The 22792-nt window shown below is 44.7% G+C and overlaps 1 protein-coding gene across 1 annotated transcript in view; it reads left to right on the forward strand.

Annotated features, from left to right (window-relative positions):
- LOC131281530 (heparan sulfate 2-O-sulfotransferase pipe) overlaps positions 1-22792 on the forward strand; it is a 126015-nt gene that overhangs the window by 99693 nt on the left and 3530 nt on the right. Inside the window, exon 3 of the mRNA XM_058310867.1 lies at positions 22336-22445. Coding sequence (XP_058166850.1) covers positions 22336-22445 — 110 coding nt within the window. The remainder of the gene's footprint in view (positions 1-22335; positions 22446-22792) is intronic.

The following is a 22792-nucleotide window of genomic DNA, read 5'->3' on the forward strand; positions in this document are numbered from 1 at the left end:
CCATCCGCTGAAACAACTCCGAGCGCCGACGGTTGGACGGATCATTTAGCCAAAAAGGAACAGCGCTACCGCTACTGGGACGGGGGCGCCCATGCGAAAGGAAAATCAAAACAAAATCCCCACCCAACGAGCGCCGAATAGCTCATCTCGAGTCACCTCAGCGGCGGGATAAGGGCGAACTTTTAATACGACTAAATGGTGTTTGGCGCCTCGGCTCGAAACTGTAAGTTAATCTTCCCTTTCGCTGGAGCGCTCTATTATCATGTGCCGTGCCTAACCGGCGACCGCAACGGTAAGATTTGCCAGCTGAGACCGTCGTACCGCGTAGGGAGCATAGAAGACTCTCGGCTGGGCCGTAAAGCATACATAAATTATATCACCGCATTATTCATTTGTAAGTTGATCAACATAGTGAATTAATTAGTGGGAATACGCTGCACTAATGAAATAACAATCCTTGCTATGCAAAATTGATAACAAACGATCGAGAGCGGAGTAAACAAATATAGTACTGTACAACAATCTAAACACAAGGATCGATTTAGGCGTCAAAATGAAATACAGGATCAATCTTGGCAGATTCGCACCGTAGAGTGCCTTCGGCTACTCGAGATACTGTTCTGTAACAATATCCCCTTGGCTATGGGTCCCAACAGGGTGATACAGACCTTCGACTACTGCTGTGACTTAATCGGGTGAGGGATCTGAATTTGGGCCAGATAGTTGGGCCCCTCAACACTTTTCTGCTGCCAAGATTATGGTTTATTTGCAACATCGTACTAATATGGTTCCAGTTTGACCTAGGAATACAAATCCTTCCTTTCTTAACTTTATCGTTAACTTGTACCAAAATAGGTTGTCAACGAAAAACCACGTTTTAGTTAATACTTGCACCATGACCAAGTAGCAGTATATCCGCGATTTGTCTCACGCGCAACTATCGTAAGAACATATTGCCGATGCCATGGGAATATCCCGGTGGACCGTGGTAAAGGTCTTGGACAAGGATAAGGCTGGATAACTATCATCGAAGGTACCTGCTGGGCTCCATCCCATCCCTCAAAACACATCCAAAACTAGAGGCAGGGACATCTTATGTTCTGGTCGAAAAATATGTGGCCGCCATACTGGATTCCGGGTTACTCAATACGGTGCTTTATGAAAGTCAAGGCTTACTCTAAACGCCAACCAAGTATGACAAGCCTCCGGAGAACATTGACCAATTGACCGACCTGGGACCTGCTGAACAGCAGCGAATGAGAGGAAAAGCAATAGGGTGTCCGTCCTCATTCGATGATCTTCGTTTACCAACACTAAGCAGGCCTAGCCCGGAAAAACGAATCTCTGTTCCAGGTTAGTTTCCGAACTATTAATCATTGCAAACAATTATGCTGTGATTGACACAAACGTCCTTGATTGTTGCTTGTAAAGATGTACAATTAGGAATATAAACCCAGTTTTGTAACATAAATTAAAATAAACAATATTTTATTTTTTTTATCGACATTATAGTAGATAAAAGCGCGATTGAATCCCAACCAAGACCAGATCCTACCATGCACGAGAGAACAGACTATCCACATTCACAAACGGAAAAAGTTTATTAAGCCAAACAGTAGACTATGAAGATAAAATAATCTTTTTTGAAGCCATTTTTTTATTTTCTTCGATCGATCCATTACTTCTTTTACCTTCTTGACAAACAAAAACAAAATTTCCATTAGAAGCGAAATTATACCAATTTTAGATCTTGATGAACATTATAACCAGAGTTAACGTGCTCTAACCAGTAATGGCATTATCTAGTTTGATACTATCAATAAAGTTTCAAAGATGAATAAAACCCTTAAAACTTCATCAGTAAGTCTGAACAGATGAATAACTGACTACTACTTTTACACATTACATTACAATTTTCGGAATAGTTCGCATAGCTACAATTGCCGGATTTAAACATAAATTGTTCCTTTCAAAACTCTACACTAGGTGTTTAAGAGCATATGAACGAATTGGTCAGTAAACGAATTCAATTTAATATTTCTAATTCAAGGTTTTAAATCAAAGTGATACTCTCCAAATTGTTATCTGTTGAGATATTTTTCAGTTTGACGCAACAAAACAAAAATTTGTTATATTGGAACGATAAAATTTGATTGACATGACCAATTGATTTTATAATAACTGGACCCAGTTTAGCTGAACTATCAAGTAAATCGCATTTAGCTAACATATGGAGCCAGCTTCCCAACCATTAAAAATGAGACGATCAAGTTATGCATGCTAACATAAACTATTTTACAATATCAATTCTCTTGACAACTTTGAGCGACATTGTGAACGAAGATTGTGAAATCAACAAAATCAGCAGAAACTAAGGGACTGGCCAGAGCGGTTATCTTAGTTCTTTAAAGCCCTCACTTTAAGAGGCTGAGTACGTTATGTAATCCATTGTCACACACTGTCATTTGTTTGCTTTTTCTTCACCCCCACAAATTACCGTCGCTTCTTCAACTCATAATGATTATCCCCGGGGCGAGATAAGAAGCTCAAAGGAGATATGTTGTCGTTAAGTACCACTTCCAGACCAACCTAACCGCACGCGCTTTGATACACAATCCAAAAGGCGGTAAAATATTTTAGTAATATTGGCTCCAACCACAACATTGTATCCTTTGACCAACGCCACACCGGCCGTTTATTGAAAGGAGCGCATGCAAAGGGAAACGGCACCTCACCTCGCCGGAGAACGCCAGACATTCGGCCAACGGATGCACAATGGCGTAAGGTGACATTGGTAGCCGGGACACGCGCTTGATTACCGACCAATATGTGCGCCCGACCGCAGCCCGATGATGGCCGCCACTCGAAAATGGAGCTGAAAACGAGACTGGGCGAGGCGAGAAAACAGTTGTTAAATTTGCATATCAAACACACAGGACACCTCCTTACAATGCGTCTACGCGACGAGAGTGTGCGAGTTTACTGTCTGCGTTGTGGGGTTGCATTGTTTGCGGTCAACCACCATCATCGTCGGCATCATCAGCATCATCTAAGAACGTGCCCTCGGCCAACTCCACATCCACACTTTCGAACTTCGAAAGGATTCCGATTCCTAGCCCGGCAAGCTAGTGGACATTGCTGAGCCAGCAGAATGCTGAACAGGATCCGATTTTCTCGCTGGTTACGATTTCTGCACCTTACCGGTTTACGGAAGACAGCGTTGGAGGTGCGTTCGGTACAAATTGCCCTACCAGAGTTCGAATTAGGTGTCATCTGGGCGTTCCAATGCTGACAGAAATCGACGTTGGTGTCTGGTTCGTTCTTCTCTAGCTCCTGTTAAACATTTTCTCCTTTCGTTTCCGCTGTCTTTACCTTTGCTGACTCTACATTCTGCGACCAGTGATGATGCGATCTTTCCTTGACAAACCAGAATACACCACAACCAAAAGATGTAGCCCGGTATGAACCGGTGAGATAAAGCGAGTGAGCTGTGTAAATGTTTACCGTATGCATTGACCACCGTAGTACCTACCTCATTGTAGTTCGGTTTCCGGGCTGACCAGAGTGGAAGCCATCGGAAGTCAAGACAGCACACTCACGAAGACAGCGGCCCTCGTGAAGCAGTGCCGCAGGTAGGATATTGATTCAGTTAGTTTGACTTCGCCGGTCCCTAGGACTCGGAAACGGAACCGCTTTTATTTGCAAACGACATTTCCAGCGCTGCGACAGACCCAGAGCGATTAACTAACAAAAGGATGATAACAATTCGATGTATCATGCTGTATTCAACTGCAGGAAACCAAAAAAAACGTTGCAAAATGGCCAAACAGAAGGGTAAAACTAATACCAATACCCCGTTTTTGCCTTATAACTGGAGAAATTAGTACAGATCGCAGACAAAGACATACTACTTTCGACATAACTCAACATTATTAATATTATTTGTCACTTGATAACACACCTTCTATATTTTAGAACTGAAGTTGTGTCTTGAACTTATTCAGATAATATTCAGCTATTTATCATGCAACGAATGCGTTCTAAATTAAATTTTGGAAATAGCGAAAGTAATTACTTATGAATTCTGGGAATTGGATAAGACTCATCAAAGTAACAAATGGATTTTGTGGTTATCTCATTAGCATCCCTAACAAGTGCCAATAACACTCAACTGGAAGGACACCATTTTCCACGAACTCAATCTAGAACACTTTAACGTCCGTCCCACTAGGGAGATCGATATCTTTAAGGGATACTATAATTGATTATCATCTTTATAAAATAGAAATTTCTGTCCATCCACCAACCGCCGCTCGGTTGACATTTTGAAGTTTGAAATTCGAGCCGAGCAGCCAACTCTTCGACGTACAGCGAGACTCGCGACATTACGCAAGCAAATCCGAAAAATACTTCGCCCGAAATAAATTATGCCGGTGGGTTATTAAGCGCTTCCTTCTAAAGCCCGAGCGGTTGAGTGCTCCGGCAGCCCATCGTTCATTCCAGTAGCAGAGCTTCCCCACCGTGTTCAGTGGGTCTTGGGCATCGGCAAACCAATCGCCAGAGCCACTAGAGGCACCCTGCAAGAAGACTGCTTTATAATTGAATAATAGTCCCGGATCAGTTTCTCGAAAAACGCCCGTCCTTGGCTTCGACAGGCAGGCAGGCGGCTGTCTTGAATGCGCCCGGGTTAGACGTTCGTGCGAGTTCCGATCTCCAGTTTGTCCGCTGACGAGATACGCCTCATTTCGGCTGATTTATCGACCGAAATTAATTCACCCCGTGCTTTATTTCGTTTTCCGTACCGTACCGTGGCCGTGGTCGTTTCGGTCCCGGCGGTGGCCGAGAAAATGAGTTTCCAGCCGGATGTCCTCGGGGCCAAAGTCTAGGGCCCGATAAAGTGGAGCTGTTTAGAGCGAAAAAGCTTGCCAAATTGAGGCCGACGTTGCAGGAGACGTTCTCTAAACCAACAGTTGTAGCCATCGGTCAACGAACGTTGTGAAATGCTCGGGCAGGCATGTCGAGTGCAGTCAAAAAGGAAAAGCCTCCTCACAAAAGCCTACCGGGCGTGGGGCGTAGTAAATTGTGTCGGGTGTATTTTGATAGTGTAAGCAAATTTGCTTCTTCGGCCTGCTAAAGGAATCTGCTTTCGATGAATCACACCTGCCAGACCTGCATTCGGGATAAGGCGTTCGTTGGCATTCGAGTACAAATTTTACAGTCAAACCGAACCACACATTGTTGCAACTGCATTCAATCGTTGCAACCATCAACGGTTGTGCTTTGCGAAACCGGGTCCCTTTGTCCATCGACCATTCGGCTCTTCTTGGCGAACCATTATCTCCTCGACCATCCATCTTTGGGCTGCACTTTGTCACCAGTCGCAGGATCGCTCGTAACTTCACCTTTGCAGACCGACGGAGAGTTCACGGTCCGGTCTAACTTCCGGCGTCCGCTCAAAACCCGCTCCAGCGTCGGTGGACTCGGCCAGCATTTGTTCGCGATTTGCGAATTCACATTCCACCAGAACACCAGCTAAGACGACGGTCAGGATCACAGGAAGGTGAAGTAAATTACGACTATTCTTCGCTGGATTCAGATGAAGGAATGCGTTCTAGCTAGCGTGCATTCGAAATTCACCCACGAGGTTACTACACGCTCACTCTACATTGAATTCTGTATTCGAAATGAAAAGCAGAAAAGTAAAATGCAATCTACTGTGGTTCACACAGGAGTTAGTTTTCGGGGAGGATATAAAGCCGAAATTATCAAACTTGATAGTTTGATAATCGAAACTATATTTCGCAAAAACATACTTTACCACGCACAACGTTTTACTATACCATACTAAAAAACGTTGGTTGCTCTTCAGACCGTCATATTTTTATTCAAACTTTCTTGTATTTATAATAATTATTGCTTAGTAATAGAAATCAATATAATTTAACGTCATTTTTCTTTGTAACCAAAACAAGCAACTGTGTCAGGTAGAAGGAGCATTTGTAATTATCATTTTCTCAATGGCTATTGCACACCTTTTGCAACGATCCAAAGTTTGGTAAGACTCAGAAAATGGGTAAACATCTTTCTGGCCAATTATTGGTTAAATTTAAGTGACATTTAAAGAGAACAATTTCACGCTGTCGATGTTTTGTAAGTAACAAGCTTCCCAAATACACAACGTTTGTAAACTTCCCAAAAACATGAATCATGAAATCTGTATCATGAAATCATAAAATATTGGACACAAAACAATGTTTTACTACATACATGGATCAATCGCTTTTGAGACAGAAAAGATGCTTATTAGTTCGTATGTCGGGTAACGTTGTGAAGGAAAAATAACACATTTTCCTTGGGGGAAGAACACGCCGCTTTTCTCGACTTCCGGGGGTGAATAGAATCGTCCGTCATTTTGCTTCCCCCAAGGCCAAAAACAAACAAACAAAATCAATTTATTAATTCTAGATTATCACAGCAACAAAAAACAGACACTCACATCGAATGATCCCTTAATTGACAAGCCCGATTGAAATGTGTATCAAAGCCGGCAAACGTTTGTACTGCCCGAGGGGCCAAACGGAACTAACATCTTCTCGAGCGAATTGCGCAAACGAAAAAAAAAAATATTTCAAAGGCTCACCTGGACTGCTGGCCATACGCATTTTTCCAGCTGCACGGTTGGCCTTGTTGGAGGTAGTGGGAAAACAACCCGGGCGGAGAAGACTCGCATCGGTGAGACTAGATAGAACACATGGACACACATGGGCTTAAGCGCTGCAGGCGCTACCAGCCAGTCAATTTTCATCTAAAATAAAGAGAATGAAAGGAGGAAAGAAGAAAGGGAGCGATTGAAGCACAAAGGGCTGCTCGTTCATTTTCCGAGAGATTTTGATTTATCAGTCCACTGGTCCGGGCTGAGTAGATGATGATTTTTACTAAATGCTAGACAAATAATCCACCCAACCCGTGGCGCATGGCGTAGCCAACGTTCGCAACGTCTGCCCTGGACGGATGTGGACCGAGGAGAAAATAAATGCATCCAGACCAACCGAACCAGGGTCGACTCGAACCGAGCACACATCGTGACATGTGTCCGGCGTGAGGCAGGACACACCGTCTCAGCAGGACACCGTCCACGTTGGCACGTTCCGATTGCATTGCCGTCTCCCCCCTAACGCAGGAAGGCGAACGCGGTGACCCCGGCAGGGTGGCGGGAAAAGCTCGGAAAATCCATGGGTTGCATCAGTTTTTATACGGTTTCACTGTTTTTGTCGCAACATCCAATATCCAACTGGCGCAAAATGGAATCGTTTGTTTTCATTTGACATTGGCTTCGGTCGAGCGACTCGCACGATTGGAATGTCCTTGAGGCCACACTGGCCAGAAACGGCCCCGAGGGGCTGCACTGGGCGGCACGAACATGCTAGACCAACGTCAACTCCGGAACCCGTACACACCAACACACACACACATACACATAGTTATGTACCTCTCTTATGTTCCTGTGGACCCATGGGGTTTTCCCGGGTGCACCCGAGACTCTGCTGTAGGCAATGTATTTTCCTTTTTAATTCCTACCTGATGTCATTTGCCAGATTTTCCAAACCGACCTCGTTAGAGGCCCCGGTGTGCGAGTAAAAATTGTGTTTATGGTCAACTGGCTGGAGCTGGACCCGTTTCCGAACATTGGAACTATAACGAAGCAATCGCTGCAGTCAGGAGATTTGAACCCGAGCCTTCATCGCGCCAGACGATCATCCCTGTAAAACTGGCACAAACTTTATGCAAATTAATAAGATTAGCTAGACAGACCAATCTCCCGCCGGATGGGATGGCTTTTTTAGTGCTCCAGAGGACCAAATGTACGAAGTGCAACGCACACAAGCGTACCACCGGGACTGCTCAGGATTGGTTTGTTAAAAACCGCGCGTAAGGATAATTACTAGCGACAGTGGGTGGTTGCCTTACGGTAAAAGAGGATTTTACGATTCCACGCGGGTAATGAAACCAGCGGAAGGAACTTTGCATTAAAAAATGCCGAACAGAATGAAGCAATACCAAGCGATGGTATTATTAATGAGCAGTTGGATTCGTGAGTTCGCTCGGAGCTTTGGTTTGATTGTTACCACGAAAACTTTTTTGAAAGTAGTTGCGCCAGAAAATCTAAAGTTAACCGCACGAAAAGAACAATCATAAAAATGGCAAATTAAAAACATTCGAGGAGTTAAAAATAACGCAGCTTTAATGAGTCCGCAAATAAACGCCGGATTAAATAGGATAAACTTTTGCTGATCGCGAGCCATATTTCTTGACTAAAGCGAACCCTCCCGCTTTGGTGGTCCTGCATAAAGAGCCAAATTTAAAGCACATCCTCGCAAACAGCAGCACGTCATCCCAAGCGCCGGTACACGTACACCGGCGCGGGAATATTAAACAGTTTCTGTTAATTACACTTCACATCATTACGGCCCACGATTGGGGTTCTCTTGGGTGCCGCAGGGTCCGGGGTTCCGGGCGTGCAGCAAGTGAATCGAATGATTCCGCACGGGCCGCATCGAAGCAGTTCGCGGAAACGGGACAGGACTCCCCGGCAAACGTGCTTCAAAACCCGGCGAGCAAGCGTGACACGATTGCCATTGGCACGATTGCCAAAATGTTTGCGTGCGATAAAGACGGATGTAATAGTTTGACACGAGTACCCGTCGTATCATTTACACCCAACGCAAATGCCACGAGATGTCGTTGGTGACACGGTACGGTGAACATCCTCTCGGCGAAGAAGGGAACCGCCCGCCGGCTTAACGTCCTCCTGCCACGCATCCGTGGGACCACGAAACGCACGAAAGAGATTCTCCAAAATCACGAGAAACAAATCCTTATTAGCATTTTAAATTGGATTAAAAACTTCATGCTAGCATGCGATCATCGCCGGCGACTTCCCGAGTGCCGGGGAAACGTTAAGAAGATGCGGCTTGATTCGCAGACGTCGTCGTACCCTCGTCTTTGTCGTCGTCAGAATGTCGCTTTTCGGTACGCCATCCGGCACAAGTTAAACGCCGGAGCGATAGATCTGCCACGGTGGTCGCACAGTCAGTAAACTACAAGCTCGATCTCATCCCACCGGCGCACGACAGGTTGGTGTGTCGTACAGAAAACTGCTACCGCTAGTCCTGCCCCCCACCACACTTTAAATCCATTTCCCCCGCGGACCCACCCCCAAATGGGATGGATTATGAAGATGCTGGTGGTGGTGGCGGTGGTGGTGCCGACGCCAATGAGGTACCAAAGACCATGGCAGATGCCACTAAAGATCATCTCGCAATCTTTCGGACTGAGAAGCACCAAATCCTTACGGGATATTGAGGCCACGTGTTTAATCAGATTTACAAGTACCGGGTTATGCAATATGGAAATAGAAAAGAAATGTATGAACAGAATACGAAACGAACCGGTTCTTACTTACCCTTTTTATGGTGTTTTCTCAAAAGCCAATATCTTCATCTGAATTCACATGGTGTGATGAATCGAAACGATGAAACTAGAAATATGTAACGACTGATTAATAAAGCGAACTTTAAGAGTATCTTGAACAAAAAAATCCTCGCTTTTCAGAATCGTTCATCTCGGCAATTAAAAATGTCATTTAAACTCTAACTAAATTAAGTTGTTTTTCAATTTGCAATGGAATGGAAGCTGATGTTTATCTCTTAATAGCGTGCTCCCTGGGGAGCAGAATTTGCTAAATTGGTCTATGCCAATTTAAGGATACGTTTGTCTATTTGGATTTAATACTTTTTATTATTTAGCACAATATCCCATAGTGGGCGTGACCTCTTTATATAGACGTTATATTTATAGATCGATGGTGCCCGGTTCGTCATACCGGACGGAATTAGGCTCAAGATTCGATCCCACACCTGTGGTATGATGTTTCCTCGCGATACCGCTGCGCCATGGGCATGAGTTTGATCTAAAGATGTATGATAAAGTTGATTTCACATATCTAAAAGTTTGAGAAGTATGAAAAAATTATATGTGACAACTTTTTAAGAGCTTTCCATTAACTGTGGGGTATTTTTCGATTCCTGTTTATTTAATTTAAACATTTCTGCTTTCATTATCTTCGCAAGACACTGTAAGTTGAAATCTTTTGCACAGGCTCCTAAACCATATTCGATTACGTCATAGTTTTCTCCTGAGCCTACCTCACGGGCCGCCGGCTTATGGGAAAGAACACTGTCGTCCCCACGGGTCCGACGTAGCGCCTAATGTGTTAATATGTACCTCTACTGATTGTGTTAAAGTTTCTTCAATATATCCCAATATACCTTCCTTTAAACCTTGAACACAACAACACTCAGCGCAAAATTGTGTCTATCATAAGTGTTACGCAACGATGGTCTTTTTTTTAGTTTTTTCGCATGCACTCATTATGCACTTGCAATTCCAGTTGTTATCGCTGTATGGTGCCATAATGTAAAACCTTTCAACAAAAAAAATCCGAAGAATGCTTTACATCAAAAGCATTGGCTTTTCTTACCGTACAACTTACAAATGCATTGCGCATTTCAGTACTTTTATCCCGCCGCTCAAGCACCATTGTGTTATGAAAAGACATGCTGTAGCATAACGTTTATTGTACGCATAAACCTCCGATGTTACCCTCGGGCAACCATGAGCAGCGGTTGACTTTCATTCCTAGAAACATGTCAACAATCAATCATAATGGCAACAAAAAAACCATCCGTCGCATCGGTAAAGCATTAAGGGAAGCTCGCCGTCGGAATCCTTTTTTGTTACAGGTAGAAATAATAGACCAACAAGGCTACCAATGCACCAATATGTGTTTGTGTGTGCCCTGCTACGGACGGGTGGCCACGGAACCAGGAGAAAAGCGTGCGCATTAAAGCGATGCCGCAATCTCTGCCCCATAAATTAGTCAACCGAACGCCAATCGCAAAACCCGGAGATCGCTGCACGCGATACGGCTTTTCCGTTCGCTTCTGGAGGTCGCAGGTCAACACGACCGACCACATGGTATAAACAAGGGCAGAAAAATACTCCACTAAAAAGTGAGGCTAGCATTCGGGCACAAGGGAGCTTCTGCCGCGAGTGATCGATTACCACACATTCCGGTGTCGTAACCCGCTCCTGTTGTTGGGAAAACGGCAATCGCGTGATGCGGATTGCAGTCAGTAATTGCAACACTTTCCCGATTGCATTTGGGTGCATTGTTGCACTTGATGCTGCGAACAGTCGCGTCGGTCGCGGTCCGCTAGCACAAACGATTCCGCAATTGATTCCGCCGCTCAGTGCTATCCAGCTTCGCGTTCGGCTCTCCTGCTGTACTCGGGGGTCCTCCAGCAGCGATCCTGATCCGACTGCAGTGGAACCGATCCTACCTCCCGTGCAGAACTGCTGCGGTTTGGTGGGTTGTATGATGTATGCGCTTGCACCCGCCCGTGCGGTCGCTCATTCGTAGCCAGGCTGGAGAAAGCCAACGCCGGGGAAAATCCTCACCAACGCGGAGAAATGGGGAAACGAATGAAATCACTGCAGGATCTAAAATTCCTGGTCCAGGGCGGGCGACCCTAAATCAAGCGGCAAACCGGCAGCTAGGATGCGAACCGACCAAACGGGATTGGTGGCGTGAAAGAGAGGGGAACCATATTTACCTCCAATGGGCAGCAAATTCAAAAAATGAAAAAAACATGGACCCACTATGAGGTTTACGTAGGTAAATTATGATCGCGGAATCGGCAGCTGCTGTTCAAATGTGTGCGTCTATAAATCTATAATGCATTGCACGTTGTACGGTGCACTTTTGCCAAAAGCACTTCAGTGCAGCTGCAATCAACCGTTTGCCTTTGAGTGTAAGTGAATAAAATTCAATTAAAATTATGTGATTTTTAGCTAATCCACAAAATACAGCAATTGAAAATCAGTATCCGGGTGCGGTTACTTTCGACATATCTCCCTTTTTAATTTAATTTTCGATTTCGGCTAGCTCAAATTAGGAGCAAACACTTTTCATACGTATTTCATATGACATAGCCATAATGCGGAAAAAGTATTTTTTTCTTTTCACTGTGAACAGAAAGTGAACAGATCACTTTGTTGCAATTAATGAATAAATACATTACCCAAAATGTATCTCGTACATTCTGTCTCATATAAAACGACGTGTATAACCTCTGGAAGCGTTTTTGTTTCCTTAATCAGAATGCATGTAGTATGTATCCAATAGTTTTTAGTGTTCTGAATATTAATTAGTTAATATTATTATTAATTACGGTACTTGATTCATGTCTTCTTGGTTGCATTATCTTGTTTCATCAGTGGGTTTAGCTTAAACTATGGTTTGGTCTTACAGATTAGCAGGATTATGTTTCTTCATTGTTTTTTTTAGTTTTAAAGTACATTCGTGAAATTCACATATGATGTAATAGATATTAGTTTATTTTAAAATAATAAAATTCAGCTAAAACATGTCGTGGTCGCATGCAGGATGTTGATTTCTTTCAGAAAAAGCAGTGTTGATGATGCCATAAAATAATGTTATTTCCATCTCACAGAGTGTAGTGAGTGAGTTCAAAACATCAGTACAATTGCCCTATATGAAACTAAAATAAGATTTTCAATTCATTGAAAAGTTACAAAAGCTGCGCTTGCACATTGATAAGAATTATCGGCAAACCACAATTTATAGTAAATCCAAATGGCTGCTTATGCAAAACCCCATCTGTCAAACACGCACACAGCCCGTTGATTAATCCCGTGCTCGTGCAATACATCCGTGACGCATTTCACGACCGATGTCGTGCACCGCAAGACCGGCACGCTTCCGAGGGCACAATTTGGAGCGCATTGAATTTGCTCATGGGTCACGTAGCACACCCCAGACACCTTTCACCGAGGCCAAAAAACCGGGCAGTGCGAATTCCCGCCCCTCAGAGTAGCGGCGCCGTAATGCAGAGCCCAAGCTGCAGCGTAGGCGTATGTGACGGACATGTTTGAAGCGAGGTGCTCGGGTCCACATCGGTTGACCGTTTGACATGGCTGCACGACCAATTTGGTCTGAGGGCTGCCCGATTCGAACCTTTCGCTGCCATCAAGGAACTTAGGCAGGAGTAAATTAGAGCAGCGGCCCTTCATCAGGCCTAAAACAATTCCACTTGGCGTTCACGAAATTGATCGATTTGGGTTGACATCTTTTTAACGAACTCAGAATAGTACATCGGTAGGATAATTGGTTGTTAAGCATTGAAAACTGTAATATTAACGAACAACTAACGGTACTCCAGTTAAAATCCTCTAAACGTTTCCAAACGATTGACCGAACAGCTTGTGAAAACGTAATTTTTCTCCCAGCAAATCATTTCCTTGTGAACATATTTTGCCTCCTGAACCCACCGGAGTGAAGCTACCTTCAAAAGCCCCACACTATTATATGGTGATTGAACGACTGAACTCCACTGCTGCTACAAAGCAGATAGTCTCTGCTGGTTTGTCGTGCAATTTTTTCCCCAAACAATCCCCAGCGAACGATGATTGATTGAGCAAAATATGTGTGTGTGTGTGTGTGTTCCAAAGGAGGAGCGCGTCCCATTTTCTGACTTGTTTTCCAAGCAAGCAGATTGCTGTGTTTCTCCCGGAGTCATCGGGGCGACAACAATCACTCGAAGTTCGCCGGTCGTTTCCTATACGCCGGAGAGCCTTGTTCGCGTTTCGGTAGGCAGGCGACACGGCGTACGCCGGCCAAGTGTTGGTGATGATCAAATAATAATATTTTGCTACCAAATTAAAACCCTGTACGAACATCATCGTCACCATCGTGTCGGCACAACACTCCCAACTTGGCGTTTGCCATCCCACCGTTTGCGTCGCCTTCCGCATCGCTCGACTTTCCGTCCCCAATTTCATCAGTTTTCTTTTCCTCCGGGATTTAATACGCCATCCATTCGCTTCCTTGTACCGGCTGACAAATGATGCCAACCGTTTCTCGGGAAACGCCGTTGTAGAATCACCACCAGCATGGCAGCCCGTGGTCAGGACGCGCCAGGCTACAATAGTGCCCGCGTTGGTCGAGGTCGTGGCAGGAACAGATGATAGGGGTTGCGACCGGTAACCGATCGATCGAACTGGCGATCGATTGGAATGAATAAATTATACTTATGCTGACGACCGCGACGCTCTCCCCTTGCCGTGGGACAACAATTTGAAAGTATGATGAGGTATGAAAATCCACCCAGGCGGGTGCGGGTGTTGTTTGCGCGCCATCGAGAGCAGCGGCTCGAGTCGGCTGTTTGTTCATCATGGCCCGGACAGCACCGGAAGCAGCGCACGGACGGAAGGAAAGCAACCGTCGACATAAGCTGTCGGCAGGCTGGACACGGAGCTGTCGCACGATGGCCGTAACCTATTAGGAGGTCCCGTCCATTTTCTCGGCTAGGGATTTAATGTTGTTATCACACATTTGCATCTAATGTGCTCGGGCTTCGCTGACCCTTGGGCAAAGCATATCTAATATAGATAGAAAATAAAATAAAGAAACGCTGGAAACCATTCGATTGCGCCTTGAAAAAGGAGAGTAAAAAGGAGCAGGTTCTGCTTGCCTTTGCATACGAAGGTTTTCTCCAACGCTGCCTATGAGTTACAAACACAGTGGACGGTTTAATATTAAATAAAGTCTTACCAAAACCTGTGCGCTAAATTTATATATCCTTTGCTAAAAAAATAAAGAAGTGACAGCATTATGGTACCAACGAGTTTCTACACTATCTATCTCCATTTGGCCGAAGCCGGAATCTGGACGCACGTTCCTGTCCGGTTAGAGCCCATCACAATCTCGCAACGAATTGCTCTTTTCCAATGGCCGGCTGCTCAAACATTTGCAAACGATTTCATCGGAGCTAATCGACCCAATCATGGCACCGGCGTGTCGTTTTCGCACACATACCATAGTCGATCGTAGACCACTAGCTATCGGCCCCGACCAGCTTTCTTTGCCTTGCTTGCTTCCCGACGGTACGCTTCCCGAAAGAAATGCCAAATCTAATTGCTCTTTGCTCTTTAACCGGAACTCCTTTCTCCGGAACGGAACTGCCATTCTTGACAGCGGCCCTACGGTCTTTTCATTTCCAATCCAGCGTACCTTTCCTACGTGGCCGCACGGATACAATGCTCCATACAGCTTGGTTCCCGTTTCGGTTCTTTTGGAACGTGAGTGGGGGGGGCGCAGGAAGATGGTTGGAAGAGGCAGCAGCACTCATTTATGGCCCTAGAATTGATAATTAATTCGGGCCTTATGCGAGTGCCGGCACCAGCACGCCTTGCACTACGCCTCGACACCAGGGAAAGGAAGGGAAACCCTACAGTAGCCTCGACAAAAAGACAGTGTTGCTACTGCTGCTGCTCGAACGGTCGGCATCGATGCCAGAATCGAACCACTTCGAAATGAATTATTGTGCACGGGAATGTGCAAAGACCTACGGAGCGTATGGGCCAGCTGCACGCCAACACCAGGGTGAACCCAGGGGCGTCCCGGGCAAGGAGGGATGAATCTGCCTGTCAAGCTACTCCTGGTCGGGTCTGAAAATAATGACTGCTTGATGGCGGACAAAGCATTGAAAATTCTACTACGAAGTAATGAATCCTAATGAGTGCATGGCTGGATAGGCGCAACCGGTGTTTGTCCAGAGCCACTTGGAAGTGCTTTTCAGCAGAAAGAGACGCAACACGCCAGGCTGTCGAGTTGCTGTGCCAGAGTGTGTTCGGATGGAATGCAAATCGGCACTGAGATTGGTACACTCATCAGCATCCAAAGGGTTTTATGAATTCATAAACGTACACCGAGCAGCTGTTTGATGGAGCTAGGAAGATCCGCTCAACAATGCATCGATAACGAGTGGCAACCGATCAAGAAACAAATGAACAGGATGAAGTTCTTTAAACAATTTGAACGTTTCGTGTTGTAGAATTCGAAAAAATGCGGATGATAATACACCTTGTTATAAGTTATTAACTCTTTAAGAAAGATAGGGTTTATAAAAGGCCATTCCATGTAAAAGAGCTTTCCCCAAAAGAAAATCCTTATATCGAACCAGTTAGTATGACGTGTTTGGTTCTGTTCGCTGAGTATACGAACATACATACCGGAAGTTGAACCATATGCCAAAAGTTAAGAACCTTGGCTTATTATCGAAGGCAATCAATTCCAGAACACCATTTGCGACCATTTCTAAAACAGTATTCCGTCGCATGCGACCGAATTACGAATAATTGCCCTTTCAGCTACCCCCTCCAGAATGGTCCACGGCCAATGCCAATGCCATTGCCGGTGGGAAATTGATGAGATCATAAATGAGTACTTTTTGCGTCAACCAGTGCATGGTCACCTCCATAGTGTGGGTTCTAAACGTGTCGGAAGCGACAGTGTGCCAGCCGTACAGAACCAGCCCGGAAACCTTTTTCCACCACCAATCCGTACACGATGCTCTTCGCGCCGAGACCTCATTGAATTTTCCTCGACCCTTTTTCCACCGTCTCACCCTTACCTTGCCCACGACGGCCCTGAGTTCTCTGATCTTGTGCGAAAATTTACGACATTACACCCGGCTGCCAACCTAACTCGGGGGGTTTTGGGGGAAAACCGACCCGCAAACGAACGGAACTGCGGCAGCCCGGCCGCATAACGCAGACGCACCGCAGGCCGCACCGAGAGGCGGCCCACTTCCGAGAGGAAACGATCGGAGGCTACGGAACCAGTCTGCACTTTCGACCGGCCGGTTCCGATGCTGCACCGGGGCCGCGTACAGTCCGCACGCGAAACAATGGACGGAAATTAAATTTTATGAGCCCATGCATAAACTGCCCCGGACGTTTGCCGAGATTTGTGTAACGCTCCGGTCCGGTATCGTCGACCATCCGCTGTCCACCGCCGCCGTCATTGTCGTCTGTTGGGTTCTCTGTTTGGCCGGAACCGATGGAGCCCGTTCTGCTCGGGAGGAAGATTTTAGGCTCGCAACGAAACGAAACGAGACGTTACGTATCGAAACGGCAGGGAAAATTGGCCCGGTCCGTTCCGATGCTGGGTTGCTTTTAGCGTTAGATGGTACCGGTCCCAGGCGATGCTCCAAATGCAGCATATCACCCCGAGGCCCATCGACCAGGCCGTAATTGCTTTTTATCGATTCGTCGGTATCAATTCCGAAACGCAAATCGCTCGGCCGGTGTAGCAAAAATCACATTACATCACACCACTTTTTGTGTTCCCATGTTCGATTGCGGTTAATGTCCATTCCTGCGGCATGTAGCGTTCCCCATCATGGTACAGTGTGGGTTTGCGAAAGCTACAAAAACGTTCTGACGGCTAGGACCTGAAGTGAAGGAAAAAATATTTTAATACTCCCACCGTAGTACATCTTCGACCACTAAAACACTATAATTTAACAATTTTCCTTACCATTTACCGTTAGATTGATACACGAACCTTAGAAATGGCCATACTCGAAGCAAGCACAAGGGGACTAAATTTTCACTAGAAAAACAAAACGGAATGCAAGATCAAGGCATACTACGAGTTATCGGTAGTTACAGTTTTTGTCGTCGCAATGCGCATCCTTTGATTAAATTTTCATGCCAACCTGGACCGTTTGCTCGGTGAATTGATCGGAACATTTATTTATTATTTAAAAATCACACTACCTACAGTCGTCTGCCTTCAACCGGCAGCGAAGACAACGAAAGTGACCATGTGCACGTGCACTATACGTCCACCCCTTTGCTTTCATCCTCACTCGCGCGACGACTGGCAACTTCCGGCAACTGTGTACCCACAAACTTTCCCCGGCGCCGGGGTAGGTAAAAACGGCGGAAGCAAAGGTTCGGCGCACGGGTGTGTCTCGGTCTCGATGGCGCCTGCAACGGTGCCCGCACACACCGGAACGTACAACACACGCGGCTACCGACCGCGACACCGAAGGCACTCAAGTGGACGATCGTTCACACCGGCACCAGCTCCGCAAGCGGCCGTGCCGTCGGTGAAAAATTATAATGAACTTGACTGACGGTCGGGAAAACTGTTGAACTGGTAAACAGACCTAACGAACCGTGAATAAGCGAGCATAAATGTTGCTGCGTTGCATGGTTGCATCGAGTGGAGCTGTCAGTCGGTCGATCTGTCCGTCGGTCACCAGGACTTTAACCACCTCAATCTCCCGCCAGCCTTCCTCCTTCTCCGGTCGGTGCACTACGACGGTGCTGCATTTCTGCCCGCAGCCGACCTTCGTCCTCACTACCACCCTATTAGCAGTCCGGGTGTACCGGGTTTTAGTTCCGTTCCGTAACGCTGCACCGTACTGTGTCATGGAAAACCGACGAACCGATGGATGACCACGTCGTTCAGGCGATCCTGCAGGATAAGGGAGAACCCACGTACGGGTAAACCCGTTTACGATACCTCGTTGTCCCGGGTGACTCGGCGACAGCGACATGTTCTGCGGTCAAATGACCCCCTCTCGGCATTGCCATATCCTGCGTCCACCGGCCTGACAAACATTCACGCTACTGCATACGTTAACCATTCTGCCCATCAGGCAACCGAACCGAACGATTCTTCCCCATCGAGGGTGGCTATGAAAACCCGGGGTTTTCCGTCGAGCAGACCGCGTGTCTACGCCGCGAACAGCTTTGAAGTGAACAACTACAGGTTTCTCTCGATGGCGATGAAAGTCAGGTTGTGGAAGTTTGAAGGCAAAAATGTTTAGTAACCTACTTCAGCCATATTTTTATAAATACCAGCACATTAAAAGGGTGCGATGATAGGCCAGCACTTATTCTTCACTCATTCTATCTTTGAAGGCCTTTATTTAAGAAAAATCAATCTTTCAATCTACACAAAAAAGATTACTAGGGATGGATTATATTATGGAAAGATCATAAAGGTTAACACGTCTCCCATGGCCCTCTGGACATTATTCTCTGGAGAAGTAAAATCAATTCTGCACGTACAGTTACTCCCAAATATGAAGGTACAGTGTCAATTTGGTCGTTTAACCCCGATTCTCTTGGTCAATTCTCATCGTAGCCGTAAAATTCTAAAAACATATGATAGAGGAACTTGTAATGCTTCAAATAAGCCTCGAACGAGATTTTTATTGGCCAAGTTGGCTTAGTTTTAAGCCATTAACTGAAAAAACACCATATTGAGAACTCACAAAAGTCATGGTACACGATGTGAACTATGATTAAAAAGGATATATTGACCGCCTTTTAATAGTTCGTTTGGCCTCCTTTGGCATCAATAACAACATTCAAGCGACGAGGCATCGAAGCAACTAGCTTGGTGGGGAATTCAGGTTTGATATTTTCCAAAACTCTAGCTATTTTTAATTTAAGATCACTCTTACTCGTCAGGTGACTTTTTTGGACCCGGACTTTTACTTCACGCCACAAATGTTCGATAGGATTTAGATCCGATGACTGTGGGGGAGTTTTCAGCTGTTTGGGGACATTATACAGCAGCCATTCCCGCACCAAACCAAAACCAATTTGGGATCGTTATCCTGCTGATAAAAGTAAACTGCTGGTAGTCGCAGTTTTGCCGCACTTTCTTTGACGTTGTTTTTCAAGATGTTTAAATACACCACTTTGTACATCGTGGTTTCGATGTATTTCATTTTTCCTACTCCGTTTGAGGACATAGAGCTCCATAACATAACGTTTACACCATTATGCTTGACGGTTGGTATTACATGCTTCGCATCTCGCTCCGTATTTTTCGTTCTCCACACAATTTTTCGCCCATCGCTACCAAAAGGATTTATTTTGGTTTCATCAGTAAACAATACGTCCGACCAAAATTCTATGGGCTGATTAACATATTTTTTTAGTAAATTCCAATCTTTTTGTCTATAGGTAGCAGATATGAAAGGTTTCTATCGTGCTATCCTTCCATTTAAGCCATGTTTTCTTAACACTTTTCGGATAGTTTCAGCAGAAATCGACCTAGAAATAGTGTCCTGCTAGTCTTCGGCTAATTTTGGAGCACTGGCGGTTGGTTCTTGCCGTACTTTTCAAACAATTATTCTTTCATCGTTTGCTGTTAATATTCTTTTTCTCCCAGTTCGAGGACCATTCTTCACTCTTCCTTCTTATCGCCATCTGTCGATGACATGCTGGTCTGTAGAATGTGTCCGTTCAACTATATCACCAACTTTTCGCATCGAATATCTTTTGCAATATAGGGAAAGAATTCGTTTCCCTAATTCAACGCCAGTTTCCTTTCTTGACCCGTCCATTTCACAACAAAATTGAAAACTCCAAGGAAGTTACGTGTGAAACAAATTTGCAAGCTGTCCTGAACCCTATATGACATAATTACCTATGCTTAATTGACAAGTTTCAAGAAACTTCCAGAGGAACTAAACGGTGTACCATGACTTTTGTGAGATCTCCATATGGCGTTTTTTCAGTTAATGACTTAAAACTAAGCCAATTTGGCCAATAAAAATCTCGTTCGAGGCTTATTTGAAGCATTACAAGTTCCTCTATCATATTCTTTTAGAATTTTACGGCTACGATTAGAATTGACCAAGAGAATCGGGGTTATACGAACAAATCGACACTGTACCTTCATATTTGGGAGTAACTGTATACCGTAACGTTCCTTTTTGCATGTCTTACCCATTGTTGATTTATTGAAGAAGTCAATGGAAACGCATGGTCCCAATGAGTAATTTACATTTACATATACAAGTATTTATAACATTCGTACAAAACTTTTATATTCCTATTCATTAAATATTGTGATAAATATTTTAAATTGATAAATCAAACCCAGGTTTTAGTTACAAAGCATAAACTATTTTATTGAACTTTTCCAAGCCATTGGCTGGCTATTTGAGGGGTTTGATATTTTCTGAACGATTTTAAGCAAAAGCGAACCAGTTTAGTAAAATTTCTGTTTAAAATAATCGAGAGCGACTTCATTGGTCGATTACATACAAATGCATCTGCCTTACCTATAGCCTCGATTGATCGCTCAACCCGAAAAAATATTCTGGGTTTCGGGTATCATTCCTTACGAGTCTATTAAAATCCGTTACTCATTAAAAGCATTGAAGATTGTTCTAATGAAACTTAAAAGGGAAATTGAGAAGGAAGGATACACCTTAACTACTTTTTTAACTCCGGTTGAAAAGTTTCCCGTAGAAAAGGACTTCTTCGGACAAAAAGGTTAAAAAAAATTATTCCAAGTCCTTTGGCTCGTAAAATCAACCATCTGTAATGTACTACACTTCGTGACAAATATTGCAACGAGTACCGAACAATGCTAGGCCATCTAACCAGTAACACCAATTTTTGAAAGGAAGGAAGGTTAGAGTGAAAATACGACCCATAAAGAAAAACATTGCCTAAAGTCCGGAACTTTATTTTTTCCATTTTTCATTTCCTTTCCTTGCCGACAATCGTTTGACGAATTGTGAAAGGTCCGTTTGGGTGCTGGAGCTGAAGGGCATCAATAATGAGTAAACGTTTATGCCGTCACGAGAACTTTAAACCTTTCGGTGACCGAAGGCACAATTTCTGGCGGACACTTTTACGAGCCTGACATTTCTTCCCGCGCCAAGGCGTCGTGTCGCCAAGGCAAAGGACAGTTTCAACGGCTTCTATCGCATTCGAGGCACAGGTTTTACGATCAGTAAAACTTTACTGAGACCTTTCAGTGATCACCTTCGTTCGGCCTGGAGAAGTTTGTGAAAGTTTCTCTTTTTTTATGTATATATTCGACTGTTCTCTTGTGCCATGATGATGTTTAAAGATCCTCTTCAGAAGAATAGCCAACGGTGGAATAAATGCAAGTGACACATACGAACAACACCGAGACGAAGATAAAAGTAATAACTGCCAATCATTAGACGACCGGTTAACCTTAAGATAAATCGGTACAATAAGCCAATGTCCCACATTAGACTCCGTTTCCTTCCTGCTTCCACACAGTGGCCTATATCTCTAGAAAAACACGTTCTTCTAGGTTAAAAGAATCCTTTGCTTTCTATCTCCTTCCCTGTGCGGGAACTGGAAACAAACGTCGAACGCTGTTGATGCAATTAAAATCGGATACCGCAAATGGAATATTTTGCGCATCGTCGGACGTCGGCCAAAGAAAAATGATTCCATCCGGAAAAGGATACTAATTGCTTCCTTCCGGGCTGTTTCGATTGTTTCACTTCCTCCGGGTGCGTCGCCGGGCGGCGTCCCACACCGGTTGACCCACCACGTTATACAGCCGTTGTCTTATACCGTTTTCCCTCTTGCCCGTTTCGTTTTCAGCTTCCGCCGGAGCGCCCAACCAAAGCAACCATCCGCATGATCATCTTCATCACCACGAGCTGATTGGCAATCTGCATCATACGTACAACTATCTCAAAAGCACCGGCCAGGTGAGTATTGTGAATTTTTCTTGGAACAATTTCCGAACCGAGAAAAAAATCAACTTCTTCTCTTGTGTGTGTCTGTGTATGTGTGTATTTTGTGTGGCATATCCTTCGCTTCATCCTTCGCCTGTAGGCAACTTGCATTTTTGCCTTCCTTTCTATTTTCATTCGACGATATTTTTTTCGTTCTACCACATGAGTACATGCCGAGAGATTTTTTTTCTGTTAGGGATTGTCGATGTGGAAAACAAAAAAAACGGAATTGGGATTTAGGAACGATTCGAAAATGGCTGCCGGAAAATCTTTTGCAAATTAATCACACATCAATCAGCCAACGAAATGGGTCCCGAAAT

This window comes from Anopheles ziemanni, chromosome 2 (assembly GCF_943734765.1).
Source record: "Anopheles ziemanni chromosome 2, idAnoZiCoDA_A2_x.2, whole genome shotgun sequence".
Taxonomy (NCBI): domain Eukaryota; kingdom Metazoa; phylum Arthropoda; class Insecta; order Diptera; family Culicidae; genus Anopheles; species Anopheles ziemanni.